General features: G+C 37.5%; 1 protein-coding gene across 17 annotated transcripts in view; it reads right to left on the bottom strand.

The window, feature by feature from the left end:
- Positions 1–25,752, bottom strand: part of CDC14B (cell division cycle 14B) — a 106,974-nt gene that overhangs the window by 46,364 nt on the left and 34,858 nt on the right. For 14 of the 17 annotated variants that reach the window (XM_047699736.1, XM_047699744.1, XM_047699738.1 and 11 more), the window contains 3 exons: positions 8,570–8,660; positions 7,946–8,021; positions 5,366–5,458 (listed from right to left, as the gene is read on the bottom strand). In XM_047699736.1, coding sequence (XP_047555692.1) covers positions 5,366–5,458; positions 7,946–8,021; positions 8,570–8,660 — 260 coding nt within the window. Of the gene's footprint in view, positions 1–5,365; positions 5,459–7,945; positions 8,022–8,569; positions 8,661–10,013; positions 10,533–25,752 lie in introns of those variants that run through there. The other 3 variants (XM_047699743.1, XM_047699742.1, XM_047699730.1) reach the window with 3 other exon arrangements.

Raw genomic sequence — 25,752 nt, forward strand, 5'->3', positions numbered from 1 at the left:
TATTTCTTAAATGATTATATAGAATAATTGTGCTTTAAAGAACCTCTGTTCACTAAAATATTAATAAATTTAAGTTAATGGTTCATTTTTTAAGTATCTTGATTTAAAAGCCTAGTTGTGAGTTTAGCTATTTTTTTGTTGTTGGTTAAAAAAAAAACTTTATGGAAGTATAATTTACCATCAATGAAAACATCTTAAATGTACAGGTCAGTGGGTTTCAACAACTGTGCACAGCTATATAACCACGACACAATCCAGGTGTCTATCACCCCAAAGGTTCTCTTGTGCATCTTCCGAGTTAGTCCCAAATGTCTCCCTCCTCCCCATTAAGTCTGAGGCAACCACTGCTATGCCTTCTATCACCGTGGACTAGACATACAAGACATCTTCCAAGGGCTTCATATAAATAAAAAATCATGTACAGCTGTTTCAATTCTTGATGTTAATGGGTACTGTAACTTAAAAAGATACTTTCCAGTGATAAGTAAATGCAAATGCAGTAATGATTACACTCATTTTCTTTCATCCTATCCAGCAATGATGGACATTTGGTTAGTAAATTCTCAACATCCCAAATGCTAAGGGGATGTTGTTAAAAACTAAAGTAGTTGTTAAAAACTAAAGGGGAAAGTGCTACACATTTTTGCAATGTTTAGCAAATAAGTTTAGAATCCACTGAAACATTATTTAGATTTTAAACTGGGTTATAACATTTTGTTTTGTGGCTATTAATGTGACCCTTGACTTTGAAAACTATGTCCTTAAAGGGAAAAGATCATTCATTCTGCCTTTTCAGCAGGAAGCTGGTTTCAGGATAACCAAATTGGTATCAGTCTCAAATGGAGAGAGGAAACTCAATTCCCATAAAAGAAAGCCAACTAATAAATGCAGGATGAATAAAATAACTGGAAATTATGGTTATATTGAAGCCATAATAAAATTATTGATTGAGGCAAGTCCTCTATTAATTGTATAAAACACTAGATGCATGGTTGATGGGGAACTGAACAAATAGTTCCAAAATTAACACCATATGGAATATATTAAGTCATAAAGGAGAAAACCATACATTGAAGGAATTTGATGGTTAGCACCGAATCCAGTGGTCATCTTTAGCATCCTTAAAGGTAATTTAGGTATTATATGTTTTCTAACAGAATGCAACATATACTACTAATACAGGAGCCTATAGATTTAACTTTCAGTTCATAAGACATACAGAGAATGGAGAAACAAGTTTAAAAATACCACAAGGAAGAAACCAGAGAAATTCAAAAGGTGGAACATTCTATAAGGGGTCTGGTCTCTTCCATACATCAGTGTTAGCAAAAATGGACCATACATGTGTCAGAGAGACTAAAGGGCACAACAATCACATACAATGTATGGTCCTGGATTAGGTACTGTTTTGGACATTTTGAATCAATGGAGGAAATATGAATGTAATCCAGGTATTACTAAAATGGAAGAATGGGCCACTGACTGGAAAAAAAAAAAAAAAGTGATAAAACTGTCCTGGTGAACATAAAACAGATGGGATTTTACACACACATATGCACATGTCCTGCTTTTATAAATACAAAAGAGGGTTCTTTTTAAGGCAAGTTTCCTAAATTTCTCAAGGGTATAAATACAGGTTTTGACATGACATTTTTCATAACAAAATAACAAAACAAAGTTTCAAGCTTTTATTTTCAAAATACTCTCTTCACTATCAAGAATATGTTTTGAAAGGCACTTGCTTTTCCACTTAAAATTTCACCCTTACTTCAAATGACAGGTTAAATACCACTACCCCCCAAATCTGCCTAGGTATTTGCCACCGACTTATCACAACGGGTTAAACTTACTACTCTATAAAATTATGTGATGTACTTATCTTTTTGTAAAAAGAAAAACTCAGATATCTTCTATATTTTTCGACTCTTCTACAGTGAGTAAGTGTATAAAAGATTTTTACTTTCACCTAGTGTGTTAACAAAGTTCCTAACATTTCAGATAGTTGCTGAAACCATTTATCAGGCCACACAAAGTGCAATACTTGGAAATACACAAAGACAAATGAATAGTTAAGCCAATAATCTCATTTCTGCCACATGTAGCACCTGACCATCTGACAAATGGGACTAACAGAGCATGGGCATATCAATCCTGTTTCAATAGCTGAGTATTTTGACTATTTTCAAAACCAAACCTCCTCTGTTTTTAAGACAAAAAAAATAAATAGAAGGACTGACACTTTATTCAAGCCTCCTCTACACCCCATATTAGATCCTTCTGAATACACGAAGATAGAGAGGGCATTCCTTTCAGAGTGTAAAAGGATGGATATAGAGTCAGTCCATTCAGAATATTTCCTTCCCAACAGTTCTTCTTCCAGATTTTTTGTTCTAACATTACCACACCATCTTCCAGATGAATCACTAAAAAGCATTCATTACTATTTCCCAAATTCCTCAACAACTCCAGAAAGGTTATCGAGGCTGCAAACCAATTTCTAGGAAACTCACTCTTTCTAAAATTCTTTAATCAGAGGATTCAACAGACTTCAACCAGATCAAATCCTCACCTCAAATCCATCAAATTCACACTCGATGTTTAATCTTTTGAGGTAGCTATATTATATCTTGACACTCCTTTGCTACTATTAATAAATTTCTTTTTCTTGGGCCGTCTGGGTGGCTCAGTTGGTTAAATGTCTGCCTTCGACTCAGGTCATGATCCCAGGGTCCTGGAATTGAGCTTAGAGCCCACAGTTGGGCTCCCTGGTCAGCAGGAAGCCTGTTTCTCCCTCTCCCTCGGCACCTCCCACCCTCCACTCGTGTTCTTGCACACTCTGTAATAAATGAACAAAATCTTTATTAATTAATTAATTTCCTTTTATTAGAAGTTTTTCTCCTGTTTTCTCACCTAGCATCATTTCAACTCCAAGCTTCTATTTTAGCCAACCAGTCACGGCTGCACACTTTTGCTAAAGCCAAGAGCTGTAATCCTCCTGCCGAGCTGACTTCTAACTCAGCAGAGGAATGAACTCAACTGAATGTCCAAATTGCTTACCTGGCACTTTACTAACCAATCAAACCTGTGCTAATCTGAGACCATAAAACCATGAAAGGACTTCTAACTCTAAATATGTTAAATATAGAAAAATAAACTTCAACCTGCCAAAACGCAACCATAAACAAAGTCAAAAGGACAACACCAAACTTAGAGCAAATATGACAACAAATTTTCAGTAAATGTGCCAAGGAGTCACTGTTTTATCACTGGCCATAAAAAACAACAGCAATAAGATTTTTAAAAAGAGATTCCTTATTTATAAAATTATCAAGTACTTTGTTTTTAACAAAACCCTTGGTTCCCACCACACTCACAGCCACCCTCTCTAGGGGTTCTTGACAGTGAAGTCACCGTGTCTGGCTCCCCAAGACCCGCCCCCTGCCTCCACCATCTTGGGAACATAACATCTGACCGGAGACAAATAAATGACTGACACAAGAGCAGCTGAGGCAGTACTCTGTGTGTTCTAGTCAGGAGCGTGTTCTCTTAAATGGAATGCCTTCAGCCATTTCCCCCTTGATAACGTAAAGACTTTTACTGTCACACTAAGGACCATATCTCCAGGGTCCCCTTTAATATTTTATAAACCCCAAGAATTCTGGCTGCATCCCTTTTTCTATAAAGCTGTCGTGATTTATTCTAATCCACAGGGCTTCTGACCCAGGTAATGGCTAAGTAATGGGGTTAAGTAACAGCACCAAATGCCCCAGTTAAAAGAGCCACCTCTCCGTACTCTTTTTCTTAACTCGCATAGGCTTTTTTTTCCCCCTAAGAATTTTTGGTGCTAAGCACAATGAACACCACGAGAGATGAGGGGAAAAAAAAAAAACAAAAGCAACACATCTGGGTAAGCTTAAAAAGTCAAATTTTAGTAGACCTAATCTACAACCAGTGTTTTCACACATTCAGAGATGGTAAGAAAACTTAGCCCTATCCCAGAAACATTTCTTCTGTGAACACAAGATGAAAACAAGAGCAAAAAGGCCTTAATCACATTTCCTAATGATTTACCTTAAACATAGAAAAGGAAATTATGAAAAGTTTAGGTGCAATTTCAGCCAGTACCACCAACTTCTGGTTTAATCACTGTATATTCCAAATTATTAAACTATATACCAGAAAATAATTTCCAAAAGGAGGAAGGCATGACAGAGGCAAGTAGCAAGTTGGGGGAAGAAAAAACTTAGCTAAAGAACTTCAAAAACAATCCCCTTATTGTGGATGGCAGCAGAAGACACATCCACTCACTCTTCTTCTCCAGTGAATAGGATAGCTAGCTTCCACACCAACAAACAAAAAGATAAGGGGCACTATTCTGGAGGAGCCCTCAGCCTACTCTGGAAAAACTGTTGCTAAGGTACCCCTGCAGATGAATGTACTAGGCAATGATAAAATGTGACTCTAAAAACAAAATCTTCCATGATCCTTGTAAATAAATGAAATTTATAACTCTTGTGTAAATACTGGCTTTTCCAAACTGTATTTTCCAATGATTCAAATAAACCTCGGGACGCCTGGGTGGCTCAGCTAAGCAACTGCCTTCAGCTCAGATCATGATCCCAGGGTCCTGGGATGAAGTCCCTCTTTGAGCTCCTTGCTCAGCAGGAAGTCTGATTCTCCCTCTGCCTGCCGCTCGCCCTGCTTGTGCACGTTGTCTCTGACAAATAAATAATAAAAACTTAAAAAAAAAAAAAAGAAAGACCTCTGAGTGTCTTATGTAACCTATATAGTATGTAAAACTTGTCCTACAACACTGACTATGTTCTCATGCTAGATGTTTTCATGAGAATGGAGAGAATCCATGAGAATAAACCTAACAGTCACACCTTAGTTAGGAAAAAATGGACTATATTCAAATTATAAAGCACTCTTACCTCATGTGAAGCACTTTGATGTTTTTCTAGAAAAAAAATCAATTATTGGTCCTGACTCCACTTTCACAACTTCACTAAATGGATCATGGGTTTATAAAAACACAGCTTTGGGGGCATTATCTTCTAACCTTAAGTGCCGTAACACATACTGTTAGTCAGTTTTTTAAAAAAAATAGGCTTTTTAAAGAGCAGTTTTAGGTTCAGAATAGCAAAGCTAAGTAAAAGGTACAGAAATCTTCCATATACCCTGTCCCTCTAAATATGCACAGCCTTCCCTGTTGATCAAATCTTTAAAAGCAAAACATGTTCTTTCTGGAAAGAAATCAAGATATTATCTTAGAAAAAGAAATTCCCAAATTCCAACTGCAATTTAAAGTACCACTGTTGTATGCATTTTCACTAATATGTTAGGAAATCAGTTAAATACTTACCATATAACATCCAATAAGGAAAGCAGCATTCGCTTGTTTTCTCTGATCAGAGCCAGTAAAATGAATAATTTTCTTCCTCATCATTGTGATGGACTACATAAAGATAAACAGGTGTTAGTATTTTCTCTTTAATTTCAAGTTTTCTATAACTTCCTTTTGTGATGAAGACAAATTTCAAACCTTACAATGTATAGTCATTCACCTTAGCAAGATCTTTAAAATGATTAACTTTGATATCCCAAAATACCATGTACATTCCCATAAAAGACATGTTTTTAGATTAGGATGAAAGTACAGTTAAGGAGTAGGGAGGGACTTGAAGTATAAGCTCTGAAAGAATACACAAGATGGTGGAAAAGGCAGTAGGAGACTTTGCTTTCCTTCTCTTATTTTTGGTTCTAAATCAATTCCCAAAACGATTATAATTAAAAGGGTATATTAAAACAGGCAGAAATAATTCATTCTGTTAGAAATCAAGATGATGAGTGGGATAAGAGGGTAGGGGGAGGGTAGAGCAGAGATAACAGAGCAAAAGTGGGCTCTTGGTGGTGTTAATGTTCTTGATTTGATAACCAAGATGATTACCTACATATATTCAGTTTGTGAAAATTCATGGAACTGTGCCCTCAAGATCCATATCTATTTCTGGACATACATTACACTTCAATAAAAAGTTAAATAGAAAGTGTATGGAATTTAAAAACCCAAAAAAAGCACATGATTATAGTTAGCACCTCCTCACCTGTATTTCACTAACGTGAGCAGAAACAGATTCAGGTAAGCATAAGGGAAAGGATATATTCAGTTCAAAAAGCACACATTTCTTGATTTCTGTGAGTCAATGATGAACGTGTACATTATTTTCCTTTAGTTGTTTACAAAGAGTACGAGATCCAAGTTGATTAAAAAAAATAATAATAAAACCAAAACCCAACCAGCCACAGAGGAACACAAGCACAAGACACTTTAATTCAAACTCTCAACACACTTTTGTCACTAATTGAATAGGCAGTAATGTTTCCATCAGGTTGGGTGGTCAACACCCTGAAAGAAGTTGTTTTGGTAAATGATAAAAAGTTAAAAGAAGAAAAAAGAGAAAAAAAGGACCGATATGTCAATATATTCTTGGTTGAGTCAAAGGATAAAAGGTGGAGTACAGGAAAGGAAAAAAAAAAAGTCTTTCAAAATTAAAGCAAAGAAACACAAGGGGGGTGGCCTCAGGGAGGAAATTATTTTTAGTTTCCCAGCCCTGAATGAACAAAAGACCAGCCATTAGCAAGTGGAAAAAAGGAGGGTGTGGCCATAAATATACAAGACCATAAACATTTATATTCCTATTCAAGAGAAAAATAAAGTCCAGAGAGAAGAGTCTCCATCTCTATGTAAATCTGTAGGGCAAACACATATAATACAAAAAAGAAAAGGCAATGCTACAACTTCCATTTTGCAAATTAGTAACTCCTTTAACAGGTGCTTCTAACATTTACAATGGGGAATTTTAGGTTTGAGGCTCAAGGAAAAAAAAAAAATCTGCCTTACTCACTCATAAATTTGCAATACAATTTAATTTTTAACTGAAAATAAATTTTAGGCGCCTGGGTGGCTCAGTCGTTAACCATCTGCCTGCAGCTCAGGTCATGATCCCAGAGTCCTGGGATCAAGTCCCACATGGGGCTCCCTGGTCAGCGGGAAGACTGCTTCTCCCTCTCCCACTCCCCCTGCTTGTGTTCCCTCCCTCACTGCCTTTCTGTCAAATAAATTAATAAAATCTTAAAAAAAAAAAAGAAATTTTATTTCTTTCTGTGTATTAGGATGATAAGTAATCAATTGGCTAAAGCTGTTTTTTAAGAAATACCTACCCTTAAATCCAGTATTTTCTACTTGAGAATTTACAGTGACTAATTTGGACTTGCTAAGCAGTACATAAACACTTTTTATTGATGTGACCATAACTTAGAAGTTTTTTTAAATAAAGGAATGGGGTCTGAGTTCAAAGTAACAGAAATACACTTTTGCAACTCTCATACACAGTCTTAAAGAGAGGCTGTTTGCCCCTGCTTTCCTTGCTCCTTAATGGTATATATAAAGGTGGGGGTAAAGAATCACAAGGAGTACAAGTATCATGGGAGATTAAAGATAGAATGGAAGTAAGATGAGCCAATATTCTTTATAAAGTAATAAAGCACTCTTTCAAAGTAAAGGCAGAAAGAACAATAACCAAAGCAAGGGAAATTTCTCTTGTTAGGTTTCAGTTCCATTAGATCAGACAGCAAGAGGTCTCACTTTATTAACCAATTTCTACTTTGGCTTTTCAAGTATCTGAGCATTACCAATCTAAACCAGAACAAAATGACCCAATCAATCTTAAACCATTCAGTCAAAACTCTGAACAAGAAACATATATACACTATGATTATATAAAACAAAAATCACATGTATGTCCCAAACAACACTGCAGTGAAAAACAACTTTTTTTTTTTTTTAAATAAAAAAGAGAGGTAGGTTTTCCTTTCTTTTCCCTCCCCAGAATTGGGCTAACAGTGATTACCTAAGTCAAATTTTAAGTAAAAAAGATTTTACCTTTAATTTCTTATTTATCTTGCAACAGTATCTGTAAACCATTGCCAAATTGAGTGGTCCAAAATCTGCGTAGAAGCTTTAAAAATGAAAAACAAAAACATACATATACATTCCAGATCCTCTAAATTTTATAAATGCCTTTTTGGAACTACAACATCTAACTACGACAAGAACACATATACCAAATTGTTATCAGTTAACAATGTTAATGATACTGCCGTACTAGTGGTAAACTAGTGGTATTCTGGTAAGGAATGCCTACTAAAAAATATAACAAGGGCTACAGTGCTTAAATCCAGCCTCAACAATATCTGAATAAAAAAGCTTTTTTTCCACACATTTTCCCACATTTTACTTATAACTATACTAGTTTATATCTCATGTGTACTTTAAGCTGCTAGATTTCAAATATAACTTGTTAAATTTAGGAATGTTCCTGCATTTTGATATTTGTCCTAAAGGTCTACTTTAGGACCAAGGGTTATACTACCAAGAAAAAAGTACTTGGCAATTATCAATCAACAGATTTGTAATTTTCCAAGGCTATTCTATTTACAAACATACCTTTAGATTCTTCAAAATAAAAAAAAGTTACTAACAACCGTTTAAAAAAGCAGTACTTACTTCTCATATTCAAGTTCATTATCTATGCTGAAATAATGTACATTTGATGAACTCTTTGGTCTGCTGTAGAGAATGGCAAAACAAAGGCGATCTGAAATGGAAAAATTGCAATGTTCCTTCCTTCAGGTTATTAAAAAAAGTTTCACATATCATGATGCAACTCTTTTCAGATGAAGTCAAATTTTTATTTTTTTCATGCATGGTAAGGGTGCCAATGGGTAATTTCAAAGTGTTCTGCTATTTTGGTGGGTAACAATAAATAAGCAACATTTTTAAAGGAGAAATTGTTAAAACCATAAATCTCAATAGCAATAAGTAATTTTTCACAGCATTATGGCTAGGTTTCTAGAGGAACCTCTCATTACAAAACTTTGGTTCCCCCGGGGCTAAGAAATTTCAGCAAACAGCAGCATGCATTGGATGGGCAGATCTTGCGCTCTGTTTCAGAAGGTTTTCAAGCCATCCTAAAAAATCGTTTCAATAGGAAACTATTTTTTTAAGTAGAAGCTAAAGAATGCCGTCAAAATAGCTACAAAATTTACGTTTACTTCTGTAGAACACAAACAACAAGACAAACCATAAGTTTATTCAACTATTCTTAGGGATCACTACTTTTGTAGTTATTTTTACAATTAGACAAATTACCATTATAACAGAAGCAATGAGAGGTTTCTCCAAGATGAGTGAGATGAACTTGTGTTGCATAAATGCAGTCAGGCTGCTGTGACGTTTAGCAAGAATGGTAAGGAGCAGTAATGCTCAGAGGCTCCACCCTACCTCCCTTGCCTCACCCCCAAAAAGTTGCCTAAAAATCCACGGCGAAGCAGTCACCTGCAATACCTACTGGTGGTACTAAATAGTGCTAATAGAATACTTATTTACACTCAGATTGTAGCAAAATCAAGTACAGCCTTCAAAATAGTTAAAAAAAAAAAAAAAAAAAACAACGCCAGCTGGCACCCATTCACCAAATGGTAATTTAAACAATTTTTGTCTGCAGTTCAACTCACACAATTGCCGTGTTTATTTCCTTGCAAACTCCTCAACTGAAATGTCTTGTAACCACAAACACTCAAACAGATGACGGAGCTGATTCCTTGCTAACCACAAATGACCCTTGATCCCTGTGCACAGAGTGACCTAGGATTCTGCTCCCCTGGGTGAGTAGGGGTAACTCCTCTGCCAGCCAGGGGTGGAAGGACACCAGGTTCGCAACTGCACACATCTGTGCGGATTCACCCCAAAGCAAGACCACGCCTGGGGACGAGGAGTCCCGGGAGGCCACCCACGCCCGTGAGACGCATCGGCCGGGCCGCGAAGTTGAAGGGCGGCTCTTGGCCGGCAATAGGCGCCTCCTCGCCTCCCCCGGCACGGCCTGACACCCCCTAAATACGGCTGTCACAGCAGCTCCCAGGACAGGCAGGCCCCGCGCCACCCCACTCACCTTTGATCACCTCCACCACCAGAGGGGTTCCTGCGCCCTCCCGGCTCATGACTCCAAAGCATCTAGAAGGCGGGGCGGAGGGGAGGACCGGGTGGCTAGGGAACAACCAGCCGCTGAGAGAGGAGGCGTCGCGACCACACCCCCAAAGTTTAAAAAAACAGAAAGTTTAAAGAGCCGCGCCCAAGGGCAGGGCACAGCGACACCCCTCGGTCACCCTCCACGGGGCAGACGGGGCCAGCCAACCCCGGAAGTTCAAAACTTCTCAAACTTCCCCAAACGGAGCAGCGAGGGAGTGGGACGCAGACCAGCCCCAGCTGCTCTGGCTGAGCCCCTGCCCGGTATTCTGCAGCTGCAGGCCAGGCCCCGCAGCAATTCCGCACTTGAAGTCGGGACCTGCAGCAAAGCGCGGGAGAGGCGGATGCCAGCCTCGTAAAACAAGCAGCTCCCAAAGCCATTAAAAGGACTTGTCAGAAGAGACAGGCTCGGTGGGGATCTGCCAAGCGACGCGAGGGCCCTCCCACAGCCGCGCACTCAGCTGCTCTCGCCGCCGCCGCTAGGGGGCGCTCTGGCCAGAGAGGGACAGTCCGGGTAGGGGAGGCAGGGTGGTGGGCCGGGACTTCCTGTGCTCGGTCAGGTTGGGTCCAGACCCGCTGGGTGCCGGCCTTGCGCCAGTGCTGGCATCTCATCTAAAATGGGCTTTCCAAAACGGTTCTGGATTTAAAGGTAAGCCTAAAAACAGGCCAGGTGTTTCTTTAAAGGCCTTAGATTTCGCCTCAGGAAAGCACTGGGATGGTTGAAAAATATTCGGACACAATACGAATATGAAGCATCCATTTAAAGTATTTTCTAAATCTGTTTAACCGTGTTAGTCTCAAGTGAAAAAAAATTAAGATACAGTGTGAGTATGATCCGGATTTTGTTATATATATTGGTGCTGGAGCCGTGGCTGGTTTTCGTTTCCCCCTGTTCTTTTTCCGAATTTCCTACAGAAAAAGTATTGTTTTATCCATGAAAAAATTTGCAATGACTCTCCCTTACAGAGAAAAGCAATACAGTAACAACTCTTTCCCCTAAATTACTTAATAGTCTCAATACAAACATACACATTATATTACAGTATATACATCTTTGCCTCAAAAGTAAGCCTGCATACCTCCTAACCTTATTCTAAAATTTCTGGAGGGATCAAAGGCTTTAAATGTAAAAAAAAACAAACAATGAATTATTTCTGTACTCTCCGACTAGGCCTTTCTAAATGAAACAAATTCTAAAAGCCATAAGAGAATTAACTACTAAATTGATACACATTTTTAAAATGGTCTTCAGGTCAAATAAACATAGTCAAGAGATAAACTGGAAAAATATTTTTAAATTCATCTCATCTTGATGCTGAACTTTAACATACAAACTGAAACTACAAGGTACTATTTTGCCTTCTGACTGGCAAAAATCAAAAGAGTTTGATAAGGCATCCTATTGGTGAGTCTGTGGGGAAACAGGCACTTTCACATTTTCTATGGATAGGAATATAAACTGGGACAACCTCCTTGAAAGGCATGGTAGGGTAATTTGGCAAAATGTTCAAGACTGTAAACTGGCAAGACTGCCAAGACAGGGGGCATCTGGGTGGCTCAGATGGTTAAGCAGTGACCTTCAGCTCAGGTCATGATCCCAGGGTCCCAGGTTGGAGCCTTACATGGGAGTCCCTGCTCAGTGTGGAGTCTGCTTCTCCATCTACCCCTCCTTTCCCCACCCTTCTTATACATCTCTCTCAGTCAAATAAATAAAATCTTAAAAAAAAAAAAAGATTGCCAAATAGGCTCCTATTTAAATACTACCATAGTGTATGTAAAGTATATATACACATTTGTATGACTGTACATGAAATCTTGCATAGCAAATATCCAGAAGGATATACAAGAAACTTGTAGTAGTGGATGTCTTACAGAGGGAACCTGGGTGTTCAGAAACACAGAAGGGTAAGTGAGATTTATGCCTTTCTAAAAACTTTCAAATTCTGTACCATATATTACCTGCTCAAAATTATGAAGCTTTGAAAAGTGAACTTGCAAGCTAACAGTGTTTTTCCAAAGCTGACTCTTCATCAAGATACAAAACACAGTACAAGGCAACCTGGAAAATGTTCTTTGTGCACATTTAAGGAAGAGAACTAGTTAGTAACGTCTTTTGATTTCTACCTACATATATCTTGAAATCCAGTTTCTTTTAACAAACCCAAATAAAACTGGGTATACCTAGAAGGAAGTGGGAAGAGATGTTTATTATTACAGGGAAGAAAAAAAGAATCACTGGTTTTTGATGTCCAATTATCCTTGTAGAATATATTCTCAATATTCTATTGTTAGTATATTGCAATAACCTGTAACAGAGACTAGAGTGCTAAGATGAGAGCTATTTATTAGAAACCTGGAGCTAGAAACAGGGGTCTTTACAAAGTTGTGCTTAAAGGTTCATGATTAAAATTATAAACCTACTGTAAACCCACATATCTTCCACTTAATGGTTCTGTTGTCAGAAACAGAAAACCAAAGTTTTAAAGTAATAAATCTTCTTGCCTATATATGCCTGTCATTTAATGTTGCCTCTCTTTCTTCTCTGGATAACATGATAATAGTAGAAGGAAATAAAATCTCACCATTTTAAAATGCTAACAAAAACATTCAACATCCTCATGCCAAAGTTGTTTGTTTTGACTTGGCTTTTTGGCCTCCAATTTGCTAATTCTTCCTTTAATAACTATGTTAAATAAATGAAAAACATTCTCCTGCATAACAACTGTAGATATTTGGGGATAATTAATCAAACAGAGGGCTATGATCTAAACCAAGTGAGAAATATATGTAGGAGTCAGGTGGCACTGATAAAACAGTATATACCACTTTTTAAAAGAAAATTTTAAAAACTCTACTTGGACATAATAGACACAATGGACTTTCTACTATTTCTCTTTATCCCTGGATCTGAACTGACTTCACAGATCCTGGCAGAGCAGCTAGAGACATAAGCAGCTTCCCTACAGTATAAGGGATCTCACCACAAGACAAGCAGAAAGGAAGATTCTTACACCTGTGAAACAAAAGAGAACAGGTAAAAAAAAAAATAAAATAAACCAGTCTCCACCTGAGAGAGAAGGCAACAGACATCAAGCTCTCATCTGTATTAGTCATGCATCTTTGAAGGGAAGAAATGACCAAGGGGAGCAAAGGAAGAATGTTAATGAAAGTACGGATTTAAAAAAAAGAAAACCATGACAGCAAGCAATTATTGAGAATGTAGTGCCAGATACTGTATTAATATAAGCTCATTACAACCTATGAGGTAGATACTACTACTGCTACCATCAGTATTTTTCAGGAAATGAAACCTAACCTTAAAGAGGCAAAGTGACTAACCTAAGCAAGGTCCCAAAACCTGTGGTAAAGTAGCAGAATTAGGACAGGACACTAGATTGAAGCCTGAGATTTCTAAAATCCCTGCCTCAGAGACTTGCCCTAATATAAAGCATGAATAATTAAAACAGTATGATTTTAGAACAGCAAAAGATAAATATGGACCTAGGCATATATGAAAACTTGGTAAATGAGGAAAATGATACTTCAAGTCAGTCACAAATAAGAGGCAAATATCTACATGTATAAAAAGAGAGTGAGATTCCCATCCTACCTATTATATAGAAAAAAAATAGCAGATTACATAATTTTTAAAAAGATGTCATATAACTATTAAAATATACTGAATAGTTTTATAATTTAAATGGGGAATTTGGGGGGTGCCTGGGTGGCTCAGTTGGCTAAGCATCTGTCTTCGGCTCAGGTCATGATCCCAAGGGTCCTGGCTATCTCTCTCTGTCAAATAAATAAATAAATAAATATTTTTAAAAATGGTGAATTTTCAAGCATGACACAAAACTCAGATCATACAGGAAAAAAAACAGAGACTTAGGGGAAAATATATAATAAAGAGTTAATCATCACAACAGATAAAAAGTACCTACACAAAGCAACCTAATAGAAAATAAAACTCTACGAAGGCTATAAATAGCCAATTCAGAAAACTATACAAACAGTCAATGGCATATGAAAAGAACACCTTCCCAGTGGCTGGCTCATCATTAAAAAAAAACAAAACAAAACAAAAAACTAAAATCATGAACAGATTACAAAAGAAAACCACATGATTATCTCATTAAATACAGAAAAAAGAATCATTAAAACCAAGTCAGTTCCAATTAAGTCTTTGTATAATGAGCCTAAAGGAGAACGTCCTTAACCTGATAAAGTGTATCTTCCAAATACCTCTACCAAATATTATACTTCATGCTTTAATTTGTAAGCCTTTCCCTGAAATAAAAAAACAAGACAACAACTCCTATCATTATAATAACTGGAAGTTCTAGATAATGCCAAAGAAAAAGAAACGAGAGAGAAGAATTGGAAAGGAACCAACTGTCCTTATTTACAGACAATCATTAATAGTTTGCCTACAGAGTCTCTTGTATTTTTTAGGAAAATTTTCCTAAAAAATACAAGAGACTCTGTAGGCAAACTATTAAATAACCTACTACACTTCTGCAAAGTTTCTAGATATAGATGGTTAACATACAAAACCCAAGAGTTTTTTCTAGATATTTGTAATAACCAACTATACAATATAACTATACAACTATACAATGTATATACAACTATACAATAGAAAAAAACATGTGTATATCCTCTATGAATATATGGGAAGATAAAGCAGATTTATAATTGGGAAAGTTCACTATGGAAAGATGGTGATTACCCTCAAACTAAAGGCAATTCTTACTAAATTCTCAATAGAGGTTTTTGTGGAATCTGACAAGCTGATCCTAAAATTAATCTAGGAGATCACAGGGCCAAGAAGAACTGAGACCACTTTGAAAATGAAAAGGTAAGGGGAGACATCTGGGTGGCTCAGTCAGTTGAGTGTCTGCCTTCTATTCAGGTCATGATTTGGGTTCCAGTCCCACATCAGGTTTCTTTCTCAGCAGGGAGCCTGCCTCTCCCTCTGTCTGTGTTCATGCTGTCTCTGGCAAATAAATAAATAAAATATTTTTTTAAAATAGTAAAACTTAAAATAATCTGACACAGACAAGAATAGACAAAAGGTAAAGACGAGAGCCCAGAAAGAGGCCACATATACATGAGAATTCCAGAGATGGAATTACAGATCAGTAGGAAAATTAAGAATATTCAATACATGGTATGGGGATAACTGGGTGTATATACTGTCAGAGACGGCAGGAGGGAAGAAGATCTGATCTCACGTCATATGCCACCTATCCCCAAAGAAGAAAAAAAAAAATCTCAGGTGGATTAAAATCTTAGATTTGAGAAAAAAGTTTTAAAAGTTTTTAAAGAAAATATGGAAAAACAAAAGCAAAGGGATGGATTTTTTAAAAAAAACAAAACATAAAAAGTACCAACTATAAAGCAAAAGTTTAAGAAATTTGGTCACATAAAGATTTGATGCTTTGTTCAGTACAAGACCCCATAAACAAAAAAATTTTTTCTTTTTAAAGATTTTATTTATTTGACAGAGACACAGTGAGAGAGGGAACACAAGCAGGGGGAGTGGGAGGGAGAGAAACAGGCTTCCCGCCTGAAGGGAGCCTGATGCAGGGCTCGATCCCAGGACCCTGGAATCATGACCTGAGCCGAAAGCAGACGCTTAATGACTGAGCCACCCAGGTGCCCCCTCATGAACAAAATTTAAAAAGATAATTCACACACTAGAAGACAGGTACAATGCATAAAAGCAAAAGATCATTAGTATCAGAATTTACGATCCACTATAAGTCAAAGAGAAAAAAAGCTAACACCCCAATAAATATATGGGCAGAAAATGGGAATAAGAAATTCACAAAAGAAAAAACCTAACTGTCCTTTCTCACTCTTCTTTTTAGGACCTATGAGTATGAGGATGGTTTTAGTCTATGCTATGCTTTGTGATGAACTGAGATGGTTGCTCAGGAAAGGCTATGGCAACAACTAACCCTGAAATCTTAATGTTTTAGTTTACTCCAACAGAGGCTTATTTTTTGTTGGTGCTACATGTGCATCATCGGTAGGGGGGTGGATGACATTGTCATCCAAAGATCCAGGATGATAGAGCCTCCATCAGTTAGCAGATGCACTATCTGGAATTTATCCTTGTGGCTGGTTGTCCAATTAGCCAGTGACTGCTTACATAAGTAATTCCAGTTGCCTGCAGATCTAAATGCACACAGATATAAACCAAGTCCCATAATTTTACTAGTAATAATGCCTACATTTTAAACTTTATCTGTTTAATTCCCATGTTCCTCTATCAATTGGTCTGGAACTAAGGTAGGGAAAAGAGTAATCTTGTCTGAAGAGATCCCAACATCTTCCCCCAATGTTACAGTAGTCTCCATATTCACCTGTATTTCTGAAATATTTTATAAATGAATTTTTTAAAAGGAAGCCATTAGAAGAACTATGAAGGATTTCACACCTTCCAAATCACTAGAGCAAGAGAAAATGAAAGAAAATGTGATCAAGGCACCAAACAGCTAGGAAAAATATGGCAAGCAGAAAACAGAGTGAGATGGTAAGAGTAAGTCCGAATATATTAATAAAGTACAAAACACTTAAATTCATCTTTAAGATTTTCATATTGATTTTAGAAGTATATACTGTTTAATAAAGACTACTAAAACAAAGCCTATAGGAATTTCATTTAAATGAAAGGATAGAATATGGTACCCCATTTATTGCACTTCACAGATACTACAATATTTGCAAATTGAAGGTTTGTGGCAACAAGGCATAAGCAATCTCTTGGAGCCATTTTTTCCAACAGCATTTGCTCACTTTGTGTCTGCGTGTCACATCTGAGTAATTCTTAAAATTATATCAAACATTTTCATTATTATATATTTTATGGTGATCTGTGATCTTTGATGTCACTATTGTAATTGTTTTGGGATACCACAAACCACATCCATAAAAGATGGTAAACTAAATCAATAAATGTGTATATTCTGTCTACTCCACCAACTAGCCTTTTCCCCATCTCTCTTCCCCCTCCTCAGGCCTCCCTTATGCCTGAGACACAACAATATTGGAACTGGCCTCTAAATGTTCGAGTGAAAGGAAGAATTACACATCCTTCACTTTAAATCCAAAGGTAGAAATTACTAAGTTTGGTGAAGAGGGCATGTCAAAAGCCAAGATAAGCTGAAAGCTAGGCCTCTTACACAAAAAGCAGAGTTGTGAATGCAAAGAAAAAGTTCTTAAAGAAAATAAAAAGTGCTACTCCAGTGAACACATTAATGATAATAAAAGTGAGACAGCCTTATTGCGGATTTGGGGAAAGTTTTTGGGATATGGATAGAAGATCGCACTAGTCATAACATTCCCTTAGGCCAATGCCTAAGCCAAAGCAAGGCACCATCTCTCCAATTCTGTGAAGGCTGAGAGAAATGGGGAAACTACAGCAGGAAAGTCTGAAGCTAGCAGAGGTTGGTTCATAAGGTTAACAGAAAGAAGCCATCTCCATGACATACAAGTAGAAGGTGAAACAGCAAGTTATCCAGGAGATCTAGCTAAGGTAATTAATGAAGAGGGCTATACTCAACAGATTTTCAACATAGATGAAACAGCCTTCTATTGGAAGATGTCATTTAGGACTTTCATAGCTACTCAATGCCTGGCTTCAAAACTTCAAAGGACAGGCTGACTCTCTTATTAAGGGCTAACATAAATGGTAACTTTCAGTTGAAGCTAATGTTCCTTTACCATTCTGAAAATCCTAGGGCCCTTGAGAATTATGCTAAATCTACTCTGCCTGTGCTCTACAAATGGAAAAACAAAGCTTGGATGGCAGCACATCTGTTTATAGTATGGTTTACTGGATATTTTAAGTCCAATGTTGAGACCTACTGCTCAGAGAAAAAGATCCTTTCAAAATATTAATGCTCATTGACAATGTTCCTGGTCACTCAAGAGCACTGATGGGAGATGTACAATGAGATAAACATGTTCATACCTGCTACCAAAACATCCATTCTGTAGCCCACAGTCAAGGAATCATTTCAAGTCAAAATTATTTAAGAAATACATTTTGCAAGGCTCTAGCTGCCATAGATAGTGGTTCCTCTTATAGATCTGGGCAAAGTAAATCAAAAACCTTCTAGGAAGGATTCACCATTCTAGATGCCATTAAGAACATTCATGATTCATGGGAAGAGGTCAAATACCAACATAAACAGGAGTTTGGAAGAAAATGATTTCAACCTCATGGATGACTTTCAGGGGTTCATGACTTGGAAGAAGTAACTGCAGAGGTGATGGAATAGCAAAAGAACTAGATTTAGAAGTGGAACCTGGAGATGTGGACTGGATTGCTGCAAATGGATAAGGACTTGTTCCTTATGGATGAGCAACACAAGTAGTTTCTTGAGATGGAATCTACTCCTGGTGAAGATGCTGTCAAGATTGCTGAAATGAAATAAAAGGATTTAGAATATTATGCAACAGTTGATAAAAGCAGCCAGCAGGGTTTTAGAGGACTGACTCCAATTTTGAAGGAAATTCTGCTAGTAAAATGCTATCAAACAGTACTGCATGTTATAGAGAAACCATTCCTGAAAAGAAGAGTCAATCAATGGGGCAAACCTCACTGTTGTCCTATATTAAGAAATTGCCACAGCCACTCAACCTTCAGAACTACCACCATGATCAGTCAGCAGCCATCCACATCGAGGCAAGACTCTCCACTAGCAAAAAGATTTTGGCTCACCTAAAGCTCAGATAATGGTTAGCATTTTTTAGCAAAAAAGTATTTTTTAACTAAGGTATACACATTGGTTTCTTAGATATAATGCTATTGCATACTTAAGAATCTGGACTATATAGCTAACATAACATTTATATGCCCTGGGAAACCAAAAAGTTCATTTGATTTGCTTTATTGTGATATTCACTGTATTGCAGTGGTCTGGAACTGAGCCTGCAAAGTTCTCCGAGGTATGCCTGTAGAATTCACACCAAAAAGAAATAAAAAGATGAAGATGTTTCATAATTAAATATATAACTACCAAGAGATTACAACAACATATTCTTATGACAACAGATTTAAAATCCATAAAACAGAACTAGTGAAAATAGGAGAAATTAATAAATCCATAATCATAAAACACTAACATACCTCCAAAAAATAAGAAATTAGAAGTTTGATCTAGTAAATACAGAATACTATTTCTAACAGAGAACATAAACTTTAAAATAGGATATGCACTTAAGTCATCATGTGTCAAGGTCACAAGGAAATCACAAGAACTTCCAGAAAGCAGAAACCATACATACAGCCACACAATGACCAAAATACAATTATTAGAAACTTACTGATGAAAGGATAAATCTATTTCTAAATAATGTGCAACACAGAAATTAAAACAGAATTCAACACAGCTATTTAATATTAATGTCAATAAGAATTCATATTAGGGACGCCTGGGTGGCTCAGTGGGTTGGGCCACTGCCTTTGGCTCAGGTCATGATCCCGGGGATCCTGGGATCAAATCCCACATCAGGCACCTTGCCCAGCAGGGAGCCTACTTCTCTCTCTGCCTCTGCCTGCCATTCTGCCTGCTTGTGGTCACTCTCTGACAAATAAATAAATAAAATTAAAAAAAATATATTAAAATCTGTAGAATATGGTTAAACAAAAATCTGAAGAAAATGATCTGCCTACAAAATGTCTCCTTGTCACCACTACTCATGAAAATATAAACTGTACCTGATTAAAAAGCTGAACATAGTAATTCTGGTTCTCCACAGGATGTAGGATTGCATATCCTGACTCCCTATGGCTAAATGAGCAGAGGTGAGATATATATTGCTTTCAGGTTGGCCCATTAACTTGATGGTACAAAACCCTGCAGAATTTTCCTTCCCTCTGACCAGGAGCATTCAAGATTATAGCCATAATACAAACCATTTTAGAAAACTGGCAGTGTCAAGGGGTGCCTGGGTGGCTCAGTTGGTTGGGTGTCCAACTCTTGGTTTCAGCTCAGGTGTGGTCTTGGGGCTGAGGGATAGAGCCCCACCTTAGGCTCTGCACTTGGCAGAGTCTGCGTGGGGTTCTTTCCCTCTCCTCCCACCCCCTGCTCCAATAAATAAATAAATCTTAAAAACAACAACAACAGGGGCGCCTGGGTGGCTCAGTGGGTTGAGCCGCTGCCTTCGGCTCAGGTCATGATCTCAGGGTCCTGGGATCGAGTCCCACATCGGGCTCTCTGCTCAGCAAGAAGCCTGCTTCCCTCTCTCTCTCTCTCTGCCTGCCTCTCGGTCTACTTGTGATCTCTCTCTGTCAAATAAATAAATAAAATCTTTAAAAAAAAAAAAACAAAGATGGGGCACCTAGGTGGCTCAGTCAGTGAAGCCTCTGACTCTTAATTTCTGCTCAGGTCAGATCTCAGGGTTGTGAGATCCAGCCCTGCATCTAGCTCTGCGCTCAGCAGGGAGTCTCCTCCTTGAGATTCTTTCCCTCTGCCCTTCCCCTCCCCCCCCAACTCTGTAAAATGGATAAATCTTAAAAAAAAAAAAAAAAAAAAAACAACTGTGAGTGTCCATAAAAAATGAACATCACACATTTTGATTTAGTAATTCCACTTCTAGATATATATATACAACAAAAATATATTCACTAAGAAAGATAAAAGAGAGGTTCATAGAATCATTTGAAAATGACTGAAAACAAACCGATACTCAGAAACAGTAGACTGAAACACTGTGATACTTGCTTACAATGGCATATTAAATAACATAAGAATGAATGAACTATAGCCATGCACAATTATCACAGATGACCCTCACAAACACACTGTTTAGTGAAAGTAGCCAGACACAAAAGAGTACATATAATTCCATTTATATAGATTTTAAAACAAGACAAATCTTTGGCAATAAAAATTTGGATTATCCTTGGAAGAGTTAGTGATTAGGAAAGGCTACAAAGGGGTAGTTTCTGGGATATGGTGATGTTCTGTTTCTCGGTCTGTGTGCTAGTTATTTACCCATGATGTACACAAGCTGTCTATCAAGTTGTTCCTTAAGTGCACATTTCTTTGTATTACTGTGTACTATGTATTACTATTACATGTGTATATTATTAAAATATATGAGTTCACTTAAGTCATACTCAATAAAAAGTTATATATGTACTAGCTGTGCTCCATGAGCCTGGGTCACAAGAGTAAGTAGATTTAGAACAGATCTTACACCTAATCAGTGATAGGTATGTGTCGTGAACACAAAATAAATCTTTGCTGGTTAAATTCCACTAAGATTTTGGAGTTGTAATCACAACATAATCTAGCCTATCCTTATACTTATCCTCAGATGTTTAAGAAAAGTCTTAAACTAAAACACAAAATGCAAAAGCTATAAAGAGAAAGGATTTGATAAATTTACAGGAGACACCATAAGCTATTTTTTTAGAAATGGGGTGGGGGGAGAGAAGAATATTGTAGCCAACCTGAAAAAAATTACAAAATAAGTACTTATACAAAATAAGTACATAATATTGTATTATAACTCCAAGTATAAAATAAATATGCACAAATGCTAATACAAATAAGTGATTGAACAAATGGAGAAGAGCCAAACCTTCCTTACAGAAGAATTCCAAATAAAATATTTGGAATTATTTGGATACTTTCCTCCAAGAGGTGGAGCTTAATCCCTCCCCTCTTTGCATGAACTTAATGACTTGCTTCTAAAGAATATACTATGGAAAGGGGAAAATGGCAACTTAACAGAGAAGAAACCTGGCCAACATTACTTTAACCCAAGTGGTCATGATGAACCAGGGATGTCATGTGGATTTCATGTACCCCCTCATATGATGTGCTAGGAAGGGCACTTTGCTGTGGTATTCATTCCAAAACCCAGTGTAATCATTAGAAAATATCAAACACACCTTAAAAACATTCTACAAAATGCCTGACCAGTACTCCCCAAAATTCTCAAGGAAATTGTCAAAGACTAAGATGACTAAGAAGATGACAACAAAAACAATATAGTAGCCTAGAATGAATCCTGAAATAGAAAAAGGACATTAATGGAAAAACTGTGGATATCTGAATAAAGTCTAGCATATACTTAATAGCAACATACCAGTATTGGAGTTTTAATGTACCACAGCACTTCAAGATGATGTAGAGACTCAATTGTATTCGCCTATCTTGAAGCCTTATCCCCTAGTAGGACTATATTGGAGATAGGGACTTTAAGAAAGTAATTAAATGAGGTCATAAAGATGGTGCCCTACAGTAAAAGAACTAAAGTCCTTTTAAGAATTGGAGGGGGGGGCGGGCCTGGGTGGCTCAGTGGGTTAAGGCCCCTGCCTTCGGCTCGGGTCATGGTCTCAGGGTCCTGGGATCGAGTTCCGCATCGGACTCTCTGCTCAGTGGGGAGCCTGCTTCCTCCTCTCTCTGCCTGCCTCTCTGCCTACTTGTGATCTGTCTCTGTCAAAGAAATAAATTAAAAAAAAAAAAAAAAAGAATTGGAAGAGGGGCACCTGGGTGGCTCACTCTGTTAAGCATCTGACTCTTGGTTTCCAGCTCAGGTCATAATCTCAGGATTGTGAGATTGAGCTCTGCGTTGGGATCTGCGCTCAGCGCAGAGTCTGCTATCCCTCTTCCCCTGCTCTCTCTCTCTCAAATAAGTAAAATCTGGAAGAAAAAAAAAGGAAGGAAGGAAGGAAGGAAGAAAAAGAAGTAGAAGAGATACCAGAGATGAGTCTTTCTCACTTCTGTGCACACAAAGAGTAAAAGCCATGTGAAGTCACAGCAAGCTAGGAAGAGAGGCTTCACCAAAACCAACCCTGGTGGCTCCTTAATCTTGGGACTTCCAACATCCAGAACCGGGGGGAAAAAAAAAAAGATTGTTGTTGTTTAAACCACCCAGTCTGTGTATTTATTTTGGCAGCCCAAGGTGACTAATGCAGAGGGTAAAGTTGGAAGAAACTGAAACTAGTGAAGACTATACAGGAACTCTCTGTACTATCTTTACAATGTTTCTATAAATCTAAAAAATTGCTTTAAAAAAAAGCAGCTGACTGGAAGAAAATATTTGTGACTTATGTAACAAAATATAAATATATATATAAAATAAATATTAAAAATGCCTATGAAAGGGGCGCCTGGGTGGCTCACATGGCTAAGCATTTGCCTTGTCTCAGGTCATGATTGCAGGTGTGGGGAGCCTGCTTCTCCCTCTCCCTCTGCCACTCCCCCTGCTTCTGTGTTCTCTCTCTCTCTCTCTCTGTCAAATAAATATTTTTTTTTTTTAAATGCCTATAGGGGCTCCTGGGTGGCTCAGTGGGTTAAGCCTCTGCCTTTGGCTCAGGTCATGATCTAAGAGTGCTAGGATTGAGCCCCACATCGGGCTCTTTGCTCAGCAGGGAGCCTGCTTCCCCCTTTCTCTCTGCCTGCCTCTCTGCCTACTTGTGATCTCTCTCTGTGTCAAATAAATAAATAAAATCTCTTTTAAAAAATGCCTATGAAAATTGCAAACAGTCCAACAGAAAATGGAGTCAAATATAAAAAGGCAAGTCAGAAAACTAAATACAAATGACAAAAAACCATGTGAGATATTTAACGTAATTATTCAAAAAATAAAAATTATAAAACTAATCCTGTTTCACACCATCAAATCGGAAAAATATTTTAAGTACTGGTATCAGGGTGCCTGGGTGGCTCTGGGTTAAACCTCCGTCTTTGGCTCAGGTCATGATCTCAGGGTCCTGGAATCGAGTCCCATATCGGGCTCTCAGCTCAGCAGGGAGCCTGCTTCCCTATCTCTCTCTGCCTGCCTCTCTGCCTACTTGTGATCTCTCTCTGTCAAAAAAACAAATCTATAAAAATTTTATTTATTATTTATAATATATTATAATTTTTAATAATTTTAATAAATAAATAAGTATATTATATTATTTATTTATTATAAATAAATACTGGTATCAATTAGGGAAAGGTTGTGGGGAAGTTGCTACTTTTATACAAATAAGGCATTCTGGAGGGCAGTCTGGCAGTGTCTGTTATGCACATATTCCTTGACCCAGCCGGTCCCCCTTCTTGATGTCTACCTCAGAAAAATGCTAGCATATAAGCACTAAGAAGCATTTGTGAAGATATTTACTAATGCATTGTCTGCAGTAAAACTAAATGGAAATAACAATTGCTATCAAAGCGGAATAATTACATAAACTAAAATTAAGTCATACTGTGATGTAAAATTAATGAGGCAGAGCACTATGAAATCTCGCCACAAGTACTACAAAGAAATTATTTTTAAAAAATCTAGACAAACAACAGATATATGTAAAAACAGTGAAACAAAGCAGTATCTCTATAAGCAAATTTATACATATGAAAACAGAAAAGCAACTGGGATACCCAACCAAACAGTTCATTTACAGAAAAGGAACTGGAATTGGGGGGGGGCAGGGAAAGAAATAGTTATTTTATAGTTATTACTTATGTCTTTAAGAACATTTAATAGTAAGTCATTTTTACTTAGTTTATACGTTATTTAAAATATAGTCTTCTGAGGAGTAAGGAAGGGATGGGGGGGGCTCTCATCATCTTTCCAGATCATCTCCCTCTCAACCTGGGTGGCCTAATTCCCTGTTAATAAGTACCCAAACAACAGCAATTTTCAGTCAGGACAAGATCTACTGTCCCAGGGCCAACATCAGTTTAAATAAAGCATTAGTAGCACTCTTAACTGGAAGAATGAGTTAGTAACGCCTGCCAGCTGCATTTCACCATCCTTCTTTATCTTAGTCTATCCTTCATCCCTGGGCTAGAGATTCAAAATTGTTTGACTCTCAGAGCACTTTATGGGGAGATACTAAGGGGTGGCAAAGATAAGACAGCTCTATCAAGCTCTTTGGCCCTTCTCTTTAAAACAGAGGCTCTGAAATTTAAATCACTGGGGGGCTGGGGTGGGGAGTGGGTGGGGGAATCTCTCCAGCCCTCTGTCTCACATGCTCTCTGGCTATGTAACAAAAAGCAAAATTAATAGTTCTAGACTCTTGTTTTCTTTGTCTTTGAATCTTGTAAAGTTACTCTTATCTGAGACTTCTAATATATTTACTAAATTTATCAGAAGGTAGAGTGCATTATACAGAAGAAATCTTTTGTTTTATATAATGGCACTGGGTTATTGTTAAATTTGCTTTCAAACTGCATAGACAAGTTCAAAATGTACACAGTTTGGCTTAAGCTACACTGTGGGACAAATCAGTTGATCTAGGGGCAGTTGCTCTTATCAGAAACTCATACTCCAAAGATAGCTTTTTGCAGGAAAATCACATTCCAGAGATGATACAGCTTTTCTGTTATCCATGTATCTGGAAAATTTATAATGAAACTACTGAATGCCAAGTGGTTTTTATTGGTAAAATGAGTACTTTGTTAATCAAAATAATAGTTGTTTGAAAGGGCTCTCATTGGTGAAATTAATGGCTGTCCACATATGTAGACTGTATAATCGGTCTATAAAATATTTTAGACAAACGGGGCATCTGGGTAGCTCCATCGATTAAGTGTCTTTTTTAAAGATTCAATTTATTTGACAGTGAGAGATACAGCGAGAAAGGGAACACAAGCTGGGGGAGTGGGAGAGGGAGAAGCAGGCTTCCTGCTGAGCAGGGAGCCTGA

The sequence above is a fragment of the Lutra lutra genome, chromosome 13 (assembly GCF_902655055.1).
Source record: "Lutra lutra chromosome 13, mLutLut1.2, whole genome shotgun sequence".
NCBI lineage: Eukaryota > Metazoa > Chordata > Mammalia > Carnivora > Mustelidae > Lutra > Lutra lutra.